The sequence below is a fragment of the Numenius arquata genome, chromosome 5, assembly GCF_964106895.1.
Source record: "Numenius arquata chromosome 5, bNumArq3.hap1.1, whole genome shotgun sequence".
Classification (NCBI taxonomy): domain Eukaryota; kingdom Metazoa; phylum Chordata; class Aves; order Charadriiformes; family Scolopacidae; genus Numenius; species Numenius arquata.
Genome location: NC_133580.1, coordinates 12,580,672 through 12,592,045, shown reverse-complemented (window position 1 = coordinate 12,592,045; position 11,374 = coordinate 12,580,672). Strand labels below are relative to the sequence as shown.

Sequence of the window (11,374 nt, the reverse complement as noted above, 5' to 3'; positions counted from 1 at the left end):
GCCAAAGTTTATTCTTTTTTTTCCAAAATTGTTTCATCAAATAATTGGATATGAGCAGTTTTTAAAAAACAAACAGTTTGTGTATTAACAAATTGTGAAGTTCCACAATTAAAATATCAACACAGCCAGTCTTGTGCTTAGGCTTCTTTTTAAAAAAATTAATTCGTAGAACATAAACCCTCAAAATTTTTTTCCAGTTTGTGGCTAGTGTATTTTCCACACATTCTGTATTCTTATAAAATGAAGGAATTCATGTAAAGGAACAGCTGTACAAGAATACATCTGAAAAAAAAGCCTGAACCACCTAAACTATAGTAGCTCCTTTTAAATAAATATCCAATAAAAGGCACAAACCTGTTATGGGGAAAAGCATAACATACAAAACGAGACCTATTAAATAAATAAAGTGTGGGTTGGAATGAGGGAAATCTGTTCCAGCACCTATTTTGTCATTGCTCCAAGATGAAATTCCAGCCAAACATTTGGTAAAGAATTAAACTCAATCACAAGGATTACACATTTGAGATACAACTGAAAGATCTGATGTTACAATTCCTGTTGTAACTCTACCAGTTACTATAATCTCTTTAAATAAATGAGCATGAGAACCTGCATAAAGTAGTGATGCAGTGATGTTATATACCAATGACAAGTCAGATACATCTTCAGAGTAATAGCAACAGGTTTTCTATATTCCTAGCTATCAGTAATGTATAAATGAGAACATGTACAATTTCCATTGCTCAAAAATATAATCTTTTAAATGGAAATAAATGACTGATACACAGTGCCTTTAAATGTCCTTACAATACAAACTACCCAAAACAAAGTTTTCCTTTTTATGTACAAATTAAGCACCGATCCACAGTGCATACTATTCTAATTGTAACCCCACCCTCCCTGCCACACATCAAAAAACCCAGATGGGGATACACCCTGTATTCAAATCTTGTAGTCAGGTTTTTTTGTTGTTGGGGTTTTTTTGCGTTTTGTTTAAAAAAAAAATCCATTTGTTATTTTTACCTACAAGTATTCCACCACTATATGCACAGAACTGAGATTTCTCTAGTACATGTCCAAAATTAAAATAAAAAAAAAAATCAGTAACTTCTTGGAGGCAAAGTCAAACTGTATCTAGAGAACGTTAGAAAACCCCAGTTATTTAAGAAGAGGTACACTTTCAAGTCTAACAGGCCTAACACAATCAACCTTTCCGAATTCCCCCAGAAGTTATCTTACGGTATATCCCATGAAGGACAGCCTCCCTGTAGCAGCACAAAGTCCCAACAGTCAGGCTTGAATGACCCACTAAGGTACAATAACACAAAGCGCACAGCATGCTTCAAGTCCTCCTCCTTGTTCAAACAAACATGGAGTGACATCTCAGCTGTCTGCTTTCTGAAGTATTCAGAACGGGATTCTGACCAAACGAGTTGGAAGGAAACAAAAGGGAAAGTCACATTTATATACATCTCTTCAGTGTTTTACTCATTGCAACCACTATTTGCAACTCCCGCAGGCTGTTACAGTTACCCTCAACAACAACCTTTGTCTTCAAAGTGTTTTTCTGGAGAAAAAGTTCTGAGCCATAACAGCCTTGACAGCATCTTAAGTCCTGGTTTTTTTTTTACTTCTAATGTATGAACTATTTTACTTAAAACACAGTGCTCTGCCGTGTTATGCGTTCCAGTACGTGCACAAGGAAAAGGTTGGCAAAAAGGAATCCTGTGCACTTCTGTGCAGAGAAGTGCGTAAAGCAATCTTTTCTTCATAAGGATAAATCTGAAAGCCATGTTTTAATGTATGAAATATTCTGAACAAGACTAAAAAGAAGGTAGCTTATAACATTTTTGGGATGTACTTTGTGGCTGTTTCTCCTTTATAACACTAAATAAATTGGTATCAGACAGCTTTGCTACAAGAAAGCATACCAAAGAACCATTAAAAAATCCAGAGCAAATCAGAAGTAGTGCAAGCTATACTAAGTACTAAATCCATTTCTAAGCGAAGTACATTCCAGATATTCAGAATGCTCTGCAACAAAGTTATAACAAATATATACTGTTTGCCAGGCATTTATTTGCATATTTTATTAAAATAATGGATTATTACTTACACAACTCTGTATGAGAAAGACCTAACAGCTTACAGTGCTGGAAGCTGCCTGACTGTAGCTCTCTCAGCTCTGTCATTAATGCCCAGACATTTATTACTACACGTACTGGTCTAGCTTGAACTCAAGACTTTTCAATGCTGACTAAACCAAAGGAATTCACTATTTCTTAAATAAACAATCCCCTCAACACAATGACCCGTTCTAAGTGGCACCTATTCCTTCATCAGGTGGAGGGTAACTATAGGCACTGAAGAACTCATTGGCTTAAAACTGTACAATTGTTCAACCCAATAAAGGTGGATTAAAGCTTGAAGCCCTTTGTAATTCAAATTTGAGCACTTAATTACTATATATTGGTCCAAATTCTTTTAAAAATCAATACACATTCAGAAACTCTGAGTTTTAAATTTCTGCAAGGAGGGAGCTTCCCAGGAAGTTAGTGGTTACAGATTCCAAGGGTTGGTTTGTTGTTTTTGGTTTTTTTTTTTTTTTTTTTTATTTGTTTCACTTGACTAAAATATTTCCATAGGGTTCAAGAAATACTACTTTCACATTCTTTGGAGAGAATTAAGCATTGAGAAAGAGAGAAGGCTTGTTCCCACCATGGAGGGAAGTGCTATATTTTAGAAGTTCTCTACAGGACAGTTTGACAAGATTCTCAGGCCTATTTGGATTTATAATGAGAGTCAGATATCTCTGTAATTATAGACTCCCCAAAAAGATAAAAGACATGCTATTCTGGAAGTCTACTTATTGTAACAATAGAAAACTATTCGTTTTTTGAAAACTCCGCTTTAATATTAATTATAAGTAGAAGTCATTTTACAGGAGAGCTTTTCATCGTATTCTGCCACAAAACTTCTGGAAGAAAGGTTGCTGCCAATTCCATTTACTTGTTAACTCCTTTTTTTTTTTAATGCTATCACGTTTTATCAGACATTGAAAAATACAAGATAAGGCATTTTCATAGCCGATTTCAGTTTTGGAGGAAGATTGTTAAATATAAAAGATGTGCCAGGAATCTGTACACATCTGACCCTTCATGATTAGCATACTTCATAAATCAGTTGATTTAAAAGATTTTCCTCTCAAAAAGAGTCTGGATTTCTTAACACAGCATTTTTACCTTGAAATTACTACAGAAGAAAAAAAGATTACTGCAGCATTGAAGAAAGGATTATCTAAAAGTTTGCACGTATTTACACATTTAAAAGTTACTTTTATATGGTTTACAACTAGATTCTTATTTCAGAAAAGCAGCACAAGCTATTCTCTACAGCTGGATAATTTCAATATAACTGCCAGTTCCCAAGTGTCAGCACTATTGCGAGGTTTGCTTCTTTTGACCTAATGGACTTTTAAAAGAAAATGGATCTCTTGCCTCTTTTGCAGTTAGCAACAACAATTTCAGATTGCTCCCAGTTGCTGCTACTGGGGACACCCACATTCCCTGGCTCCCAGAGCTTCTCTTACTCCAGCTGTGGAAGATGCCACCTGCAGAGCAGGTACTGGATGGAACACAGGTGCTGTCACCTGTCCGAGGCTGCGCATGCTGTTCTGTAACGCACCCATTTCCCCTACTCCATCTCAGACTTTCAGCCCATATCAGAGCCTGGCTCTTTCAACCAGCCACGTAACACTGACATACCAATGGAGCAATTTATTATTTTTACTATATATATATGTAATATGTATATATCTTGTTGATTCACAGCATTTCAAACTCACATTATAAAGTTTGCAAATTACTATAAGCTATTCTAATGTGAAAAAGCTGTCTGATTTCACATATTGGCCTTATGATAACGCAAGCATTGCTCTATCAGAGTACTTATTAGAGCACAAAAATTTTATTGCTCAACTTCATTTGTGTTGTGTCTTGGTTACAACAGCCACAGAATTTATGGAGAAAATAAATAGCTTTGACATCCTCAGTTAACTTTCTAAGGTAATCCACTGATGAATAAGGTTGTAGAGTGATCATGTAGCCCCTCTTCTCAACTTTGAAGATAATAATCCAGCTTGCACCTTCTGAGTCAACCTCAATAAAATAGTTTTCTGCTGAGCAGTTTAAAAAAAAAAATATTCGGTGAACAAACATGATTTCACACTGCAGTGACTGTTATAAACAAGAATCACTAAAGCATTGCAATTCAAAATAATATTGTATTATACAGGGAAAAAAACAGTTGCCCTGTTCAGGAATACATCATGGAAAGACTGAAATTCAGTCTTGTCTTTTTTTTACCAGTATTTGGTTGTTCTCACATCTTGCTGCTTTGGCGGCTCTACATAAACTGTATCTGTGAAATAGAGATTACATATTAATGTCACCTAAATAACACATGGTTTCTCAGTGTTTTAGAATCCTGAATCTATTCAACTGCCTTGTTACTTGCAAGTTAAGACTACAGGTTTTGGCACTTTGAAAATCACTGAAGAACATTAAGACCAACATATTTGGACAACAGGAATACACTTTTTCTTCAACTTGAATGATCTCCTGTCCATGCCTTTTTCACTTCCCCACCACCTGATCCTTCAGAAAGCTTTCACACTGCCCTGCTCAGCATAACTGAACCAAGTATCCAGCTGATGTCATGGGAAGTCTAAATTCTATGTATCTTCAACACTTCCATTCTCTTAATAATGACACAGTAAGAAGCCACCCACTACAGCTCTCATTTGTCCTTTCTTCCTTGCTTCCCACATTTGCATGGTCTCAGCACCTACATTTGCTTCCTCATCTGCAAAAGCTGTTGCCCTTGAGTGAGGACCCCCTCACTTTCAAATGCAGAAATACATTAGTAGCCCTTCAAGAAACATTCGGTTGCTTTTACCAAGACTGAAGTTCCAATGTGATCTCAAGATTAAAGAAAACTGTTCACCTGAGTTTCAGAAACAGGTGCAAAAGGATTTGTTGGCCTTAGAGCAGGCTGCGTGTACATCATTGACTGGGGTGCCATCAAAGGAGCAGCTCCAATCTGAGGAGGTACCTGTTAGAAAAACAACAAAAAAAACAGGTATATGAAACAAACTAATTCTAGAAGATACTACAATGCAAAAAGACGTATAGTAGAAAAGAAGCGTATAGACACACACACGTAATAAAGCCAAACCTTTTAAAAAACTTGCTGTATAAAAATTTAGAGCAATCCCTTCCAATGCACAGTGTTAAAAAGCTATCACATTTCACACACTATTGACCTTATGAAACAATACATGTAAGTTGCAGGACGATTTGAGCACAATAATGCCTGCCATGAAATCCAAGGAGGAAACAGTTTTTTCAGGAATACAAGACAATCACATTTCTTACCATTCCATATATAGGCACTTGAGGTGTGGTCAATGGGTATGTGATAGGAGCAGGTACCTTCAATCAAGAAAATTAGAGTGTATTTTAGATAAGCTCATGCATACTAGTAATATATGTATAAAACTTTGAAAAATACATATTTTTCAATACTTAAAATAACCAACGTATTTACAAGAAATAGACTTACATATCCAGGATAGTGTATTCCATTCTGGCACAGCAAAAGGAGTAAGGACAGAATGTTATTTAAGAGGTATTAGAACTGGAAATTCTAACCAAGGGATGGATTCAAGTCCAGTACCATAACTGTCTGTAACTACGCTCAACTCATTTCTTAAAACAATTAGAGGGAGGAAAAAGAGCAGCAAGGACAGCAACATCAGTAACTACGTCTGGTAACTTGGATAGACTCCCTGCCTGGAACGCTATCACCAAAGAGGACTTAGAGCAAAAATTAAAATTTTACTAAATCTAGCCAGATTTGAATTTATTGCTTGCACAAGCATTTGCATGAGAAGCTTTTAGAGGGCATGTCATGCAGTATTCCTCCTTCCTCCCATTATGTGCGGGAAGGGCATAGAAAAAAAAAAAAGGAAGCCAGTGACCATTCAGCTTAAGAAACAAATAGCAACAAATGTTTAGTCTGATAAGTGTTGCTCACATACTTAATTTCTGATGTCTGCAACATATTACAAAAGGAAAGAAGAAAAATGAAGATCTTCTTAAGCCGGTAATAATTTATGTCAGGTTATGGCTCACAGGCACAGTGATGCATGCACTTCATACTGCCATGCATTGTTAAGTAGTGCTAATTATACTAAAAATGGAGTTCTAGTTAAAACACTTCCCTATGAAAGGGTATGAAGACATGAACTGGAGGGTTAGTACTCTGGACGCCACAGACCAAGCCAAAACAGTGAGACCTTTCCAATACTGGGGCACTGATTTTAAAGATGCTCATATCTGAGCTAGTTCTTTGTATCGTTAGTTGTTGGAATTCCAAGCAGATGAGTGAGTAGATACCCAGCATAAAGCACTGACATGCTTAGACCAGAAAACATTAAACATGAGCACACAAAATAAAAACACACAACCCTAATCCAGAGTGATCAATGTGTGCTGAAGTGCCCTCTATCTTTCAAAAGTAAGAATGCATTTGCACTCCAACATAGCATGTTCTAGAGCACCAAAAGGCAAGAAAAAGATTCTCAGAAGTCTCACATAGAAGTGCTATACACCTGAGACATCTTCTCACCTGAATTTGAGTTTGACTTTTGAGTCCAATACTGGATTTAATATTCTATTCAACTTTGATAATTTTGAATAAGCATACTCATGTAAGATGAGGAAAATAGGCATTACAGGCAAAGCTATTCTTATTGGAAAATAAAGTCAGACAGCAGTCCAAAATCCATAGCAAATGTGGCAATTACCCTCGTTGTACATATAACTGAGGTGACCATCCTATTTCTAAGGCAGCTGTATTTCACAAGTGGTTTGTATTTGTATGAGTATGTATGAATAGAAGAATGTATGTATGAATGCTCTTAAAAGCATAGGAAGAAGTCAGTTGCCTACAAATATTCCTCCAGGAAGTGAGAATTATTCATTTAAATAACTATAAAACTTCCACTTAGTATTTTATACTATGTTAAAAATACAAATTTGCCGTTGACCATTATCAAAAGTCCAAAGTGCTGCTTGACCTGATAACTACAATGCCTTGCAGGGGCTGCAGCAGTGTTTCAGGTGACAAAATCGAAAATGGAGCAAAAACTGGAAAGAACAGCAGTTTTTCCCCTTAAAACAAATTCTTCAGATTCTCAAAGGTGCATATTCGTGCACGTGGGAGGTGGGCAGGAGCATCTCAAACATGCGCATCAGAAGTGTTCTGTGTTGGGGTCATTTGTTTCAATCAAAAAGAACTTACAGACTGAGCTATTTCTCAAGTGAAAGCCTAATTAAGTCTTTAATGGACAAGTTCTACAGTGAAGGAAAATAAAAGTACATAAAATCTCTACCTCATTCCCCTCAGCCCCCAGTATTGTCCCAAATGGCCTTTGCTATACTTGTTAATTCAAACAGGGAAGTAGCATTTACTAGAAGGAAGTGTGATTTCAATAGTACAGAAATTACCATATGTGGAATAGTGGGTAAGGGAGTAGGGTTCCATGTGGTCGATGTGCTTGTTTTTGCTTGCCAGTTTGTTCCACCAGTAAGTTTTTTCTCTGTAGGCTGGGTCCACTGCATATCTGATCTAAAATGAAACTGTGGTATTAGTTTTCACAGAGTCAACAGCTAGAGTAACAACAACATAATGGAAAACTAAAACATGCCTTAATACATGTACACAGCTGAAATCTATGGGTGGAAGAAACACTCAGAATTTCAATAACTACTTATCTATCTCTGTTCCAGTAAATATGAAATCTGGAGGTTCTGTGTGAAAAGTAAGCTATCACTACTGCACTGTACAGCATAATGATTAACTGGACTTTTATGTAACTGCAAGATATTTTATGGTGCTTCATAAAAATACTTTAGTAAAAATACAGCAATTGCAAAACTAAAGTGAATTACTTCCAAAAAGTTAAGGTTGACCACATTATGGTGACTGACCACAAACTCAGTTTCAGAGCTGTACTTGGTACCAGATTACTCTCAAGAGTTGAGACTCTTGCCATGTTAGTGCTGGTCAACTGTGCCAGAGACTACCGAATAGTCATGTAAGCATATCATAAGTTCATATATGCACTTACTTTTTGGATGGAGTTCCTCCAAAGCCAAGATCTGTGGGGAAGAGAAACACACAAAATCCCTAAGTATTTTTAATTTGGGGGGAAAAAAAAAGCTTGGTTTGTTTTCAGTGACAAAACGGGAAAGTTAAATTTGAAAGCTTCACACTTACTTCCCACTAGATTAGCAAGTGAAGAATCAAGGTCATTTGCCAAAATTTTTCCACTTTGCTGGTTGGCTAAAGTGGCTCTTTGACTTTGTGGTGGTACTGTGGGTTGCAATACATCATCTAGAAAATTAAAAGCTAAACAAAAAACATAAAAGCAACTGTTAACAAAACAGTTACACTGCATTTAATAAGAGACATCCATAAGCCAGAGAAATATTTCCTTTATATAAATACTCAATCTACTTCATGTTCTATGTGGAGGTTCAACATGCTGGAAGTGTTTAAAGGGGTAATGTATGCTTCTGTCTAAGCCTTATTTCTTTATGAAATACTATATTCTAGCTTCTAATCCAGTAGAATCTTTAAATTTACTTCAGAAGTAACTGATGGTATTTTAAAATTAAGATGAATCTCCCCTAAAGCTGAAGAAGAAAGAAGGCTGTTAAAGTTTCAAAGTGTTCTGGTAACACAATACAGCAATAATTTCAGAATACTGCTAGTACCCTGAATGTACAGAAGAGTTCCTTTGCTATATGTTCATAAGGACTTGGAATATATAGCAAAATAGTACCAAGAGAAAGATTGTAACTTGGCTGGTCTTCAAGCAACACACACACAACTAGTTTTGCATTTTCCTAAGTACAACACCTCTCAGGAAAGTCAGAGGGAATTATCACATATCAAGAGAACACACTGAAGTCATAAGCACTGAAAACAGATTAACGTACACTTACCCGTTAAGAGACATCCAGCAGGCCATGTTCGAAGTTCATTCCCCAAAAAGAGAGGAAACCATTATTAGTTAAAGCTAATTTTAAAACAAATCACTACAATTGAACTGATTGCCTCTTATTTTATCAGCCCTATAATCAGCTTGCAGATGTATTAAGTTATTAAATTTTGAACTGCAATAGCAATTACACTAAATTGTTAAGCAACTGTTGCCTGTAGGGTGTAAATTAGTCATAAACTAGTTTTTACCACTTGTAGTCCTATACTCTGGTGCTGTAGATTTTCCTCCAAAAACAGCATCAAAGTCCACATTAATTGTTGAAGAGGTGGTACTTGGAGAAGCTGAATGAAGAGGAAAACCTGAAAAAAAAAAGTTTAGAGCAATCAAATACACCCATAGAGTAGTATCACTCATTACAGTGAAAGCAGAAAGTTGGGTTTTTTAAAAAAATAAAAACAAATTACCATCAACAGTCAGAGGATGATACACAGAAGCGTATGTAGGTTTATGACCACTAAAGTCATCTTTGTAAAAAGAGAAGAAAATAAGGTAAGTTTAAAAGACAAAAAGGAAGTGGGGACCCCAAAATTAAGTCTGCAGTTAAAAATTAAGATATTTAGTAATAAAAAGGGATTTTTTTTTTTATTTAGCAAATTTAAAAAGCTCAAGTAACTCCTGCATTCCCCATTACAAAAGAGAAAGGAGGTAGCAGTTTGAAAGAAATCAGCAAAAATTCCAGCAACATTTCAAGTCTTTGGATGCCTAGGTTGGGCAAGCTGAACAAAACAATGCGTTGTTTCAAATGTAGAAATAAAACTTTAAGGAAACATAATTTACTACATCTGGAATTAATGTACCATTTTTACTTGTTAATGAAAAGTGAAGACTGGTCCAAACCACAAAAAGATTATATGGCCCAGTTTATTAGCATTACTATGTCAAGTTGCAATGAAGTTACATGGGTTTTGTTTGTTTTTTTACCACTAAACAGTTCCACTGTTTGTTTGGAGGAAAAAGCAGAATTGATGAAAGGGGTGGTAGATTTTACAGCTTCTTCAACTGGCTTCATGTCAAAGATGTCCAGATGAGGTGGAGAACCAACACAACCATTTGAGGACGAGAAAGGACCTTTCAGATGCAGAAGTGAAGGAAAGAATATAGAGTACAGACAATGGAAAAGAAAAACAGACTGAAATGATTGCATATGAGAAACTCTAGACAAAGTCAAACTGTAAGTATTCCACTGTCAGCCCATTAAAGATACAAATTCTTAGTTTCAGATCAAAATAGTAACATCTCTATTTAGGGAAAATAGTTCTAGTATTGCCATTGGGTGGGAGGGGGAAATGATAGAACATTTATCAACCAAAAAAGTTAGATACTATGTTTTTGGCTTCAAGAATATACCTTTTAAATACCACATAAGGATATCAATTCCACCTATTAAAATACCAACACTTACAATGGTGTTACCATTGCCTTATTTTAGCATTTAAAACATTTCTTTGACATTTATCCTGATTATTTTTCGGAGGGATGAAAAAAGGGTACAGAGAATGCTGTACCCAAGAAACTGGGAACGACAGCTTTGTTATAAGGACTTGAAGTCACCAACACCTTTTAAATGAAAAGTATATTAAATACTACTTAATGGAATGGAAATAATACTCCATTACATTTGCTTAGCTTTTATTTCCCAGCATTTTTAAACTTCGATTTTTAGTTACATTTCTTCTACCTGTTCCCTTTATCGAATAGCTCCTTCATTCCACCTACTGCACATTGACACTACTGATGTGTTAAAAAAAAAAAGTAAGGTTCCTGTAACAGTTTACCAGAGCTTTCAGATGACTTAATATTCTGTCAAGGACAGAAACATTTGGATGCAAAGTAATTAAGATTTAAGATGTAGATTCAATTAAGTATGAATTCACCCATCATTTAGACAGTCAAATCATATCAGCTCACCTCCCCAAGCACTGCTTGCTGATGTTGATATAGCTGGGGTACTCTGCACAGTTGGAACAAATGCAGGCTGAAGATCAAAAAGATCACTAGAAAGGTTGGGCATGCTGAATAAGAGAAGAGAGAGAAACATGAAGATACATACTAGGCATTGTATTCCTGTGTTATACAAGCACTCATACCAATCTCACTTTCCTCTTTTCTGCTAGTAGCCCATCAATAACAGTGATATAAAACAAGACTAGTAATTAAGCACTTACTGATTAATACCGAAATTCCCATGAATACACCAGGAAATCATGAGCAAAAGGTTATTCTTGAAAAGTATTTGAGAAG

At 35.8% G+C, this 11,374-nt stretch overlaps 1 protein-coding gene across 2 annotated transcripts in view; it reads right to left on the bottom strand.

The window, feature by feature from the left end:
• Window positions 1-11,374, bottom strand: part of LOC141464996 (phosphatidylinositol-binding clathrin assembly protein-like) — a 31,140-nt gene continuing 19,766 nt past the window's right edge. Inside the window, exons 12-22 of one of the 2 annotated variants that reach the window (XM_074148171.1) lie at window positions 11,042-11,145; window positions 10,055-10,201; window positions 9,538-9,597; window positions 9,322-9,432; window positions 8,344-8,460; window positions 8,195-8,225; window positions 7,572-7,692; window positions 5,623-5,646; window positions 5,436-5,492; window positions 5,005-5,112; window positions 1-4,419 (exon numbers count right to left, since the gene is read on the bottom strand). In XM_074148171.1, coding sequence (XP_074004272.1) covers window positions 4,405-4,419; window positions 5,005-5,112; window positions 5,436-5,492; window positions 5,623-5,646; window positions 7,572-7,692; window positions 8,195-8,225; window positions 8,344-8,460; window positions 9,322-9,432; window positions 9,538-9,597; window positions 10,055-10,201; window positions 11,042-11,145 — 895 coding nt within the window. In that variant the 3' untranslated portion in view covers window positions 1-4,404. The remainder of the gene's footprint in view (window positions 4,420-5,004; window positions 5,113-5,435; window positions 5,493-5,622; window positions 5,647-7,571; window positions 7,693-8,194; window positions 8,226-8,343; window positions 8,461-9,321; window positions 9,433-9,537; window positions 9,598-10,054; window positions 10,202-11,041; window positions 11,146-11,374) is intronic. The other variant, XM_074148173.1, reaches the window with a different exon arrangement.